The 636-nt window shown below is 40.6% G+C and overlaps 1 protein-coding gene across 1 annotated transcript in view; it reads right to left on the reverse strand.

Moving 5' to 3' along the window:
- Positions 1–272, reverse strand: part of MYRFL (myelin regulatory factor like) — a 71,858-nt gene extending 71,586 nt beyond the window's left edge. Inside the window, exon 1 of the mRNA XM_025208013.1 lies at positions 233–272. Coding sequence (XP_025063798.1) covers positions 233–272 — 40 coding nt within the window. The remainder of the gene's footprint in view (positions 1–232) is intronic.
- Between the last annotated feature and the right edge of the window lie 364 nt (positions 273–636).

Genomic DNA, 636 nt, shown 5'->3' on the forward strand with positions numbered 1-636 from the left:
TGAACCGCTTAACTTCCAAGAAGTGCTTCCCTTGTCCATAGATGTGTACCCCACAAAGGGATCAATTTGAAAAGCTACTTCCCCAGAAGAAACTCCCTGGAAGATCCTCACTCAACAGCTCTCAGGGGCTGCAGTATCAAAGATGTCTGCTGTAGGGGAAACAAATCAGATCGAGAAGGAGAAAGACAAAAAAAAACTGTCCCTCTGACCAAACAGCTCCTTGCTGAGTTACTGTCAGAGATCATATCTTTAAGATCATCTATGAAGGCCATATTTGATGAGGTTAAAGCAGAAATAAAATGAATTTGGGGAGATAAAGGTAGAGGAAAACTAGCATTCAGCGGTAAATCGGCAAAATAAAATCGTGATTTAAAAAAAGAAAAGAAAAAAATGGCTTGTAGAGACAACTCAGGAGAAAGAATCAAGAGACAAAAATAACATGAAAAAAGAGGGCTCCTTTAAAAGCTGTGGAGAAGGGAAAATATATAAAACAGGTTCTTCACTCCTTCCTTACAAAGAAAGGCGACAGTCCTTATAGAGCACACAGAGTTCTCCATGTTCTCTTCTCCCCTGCCAGCTCAAACAAACCCAGAAACTCTGGGAGGATATAAGGTTGTGGATAGGCATTGCCTTAGT

Source organism: Alligator sinensis, unplaced genomic scaffold (assembly GCF_000455745.1).
Source record: "Alligator sinensis unplaced genomic scaffold, ASM45574v1 scaffold506_1, whole genome shotgun sequence".
NCBI classification, from domain to species: domain Eukaryota; kingdom Metazoa; phylum Chordata; order Crocodylia; family Alligatoridae; genus Alligator; species Alligator sinensis.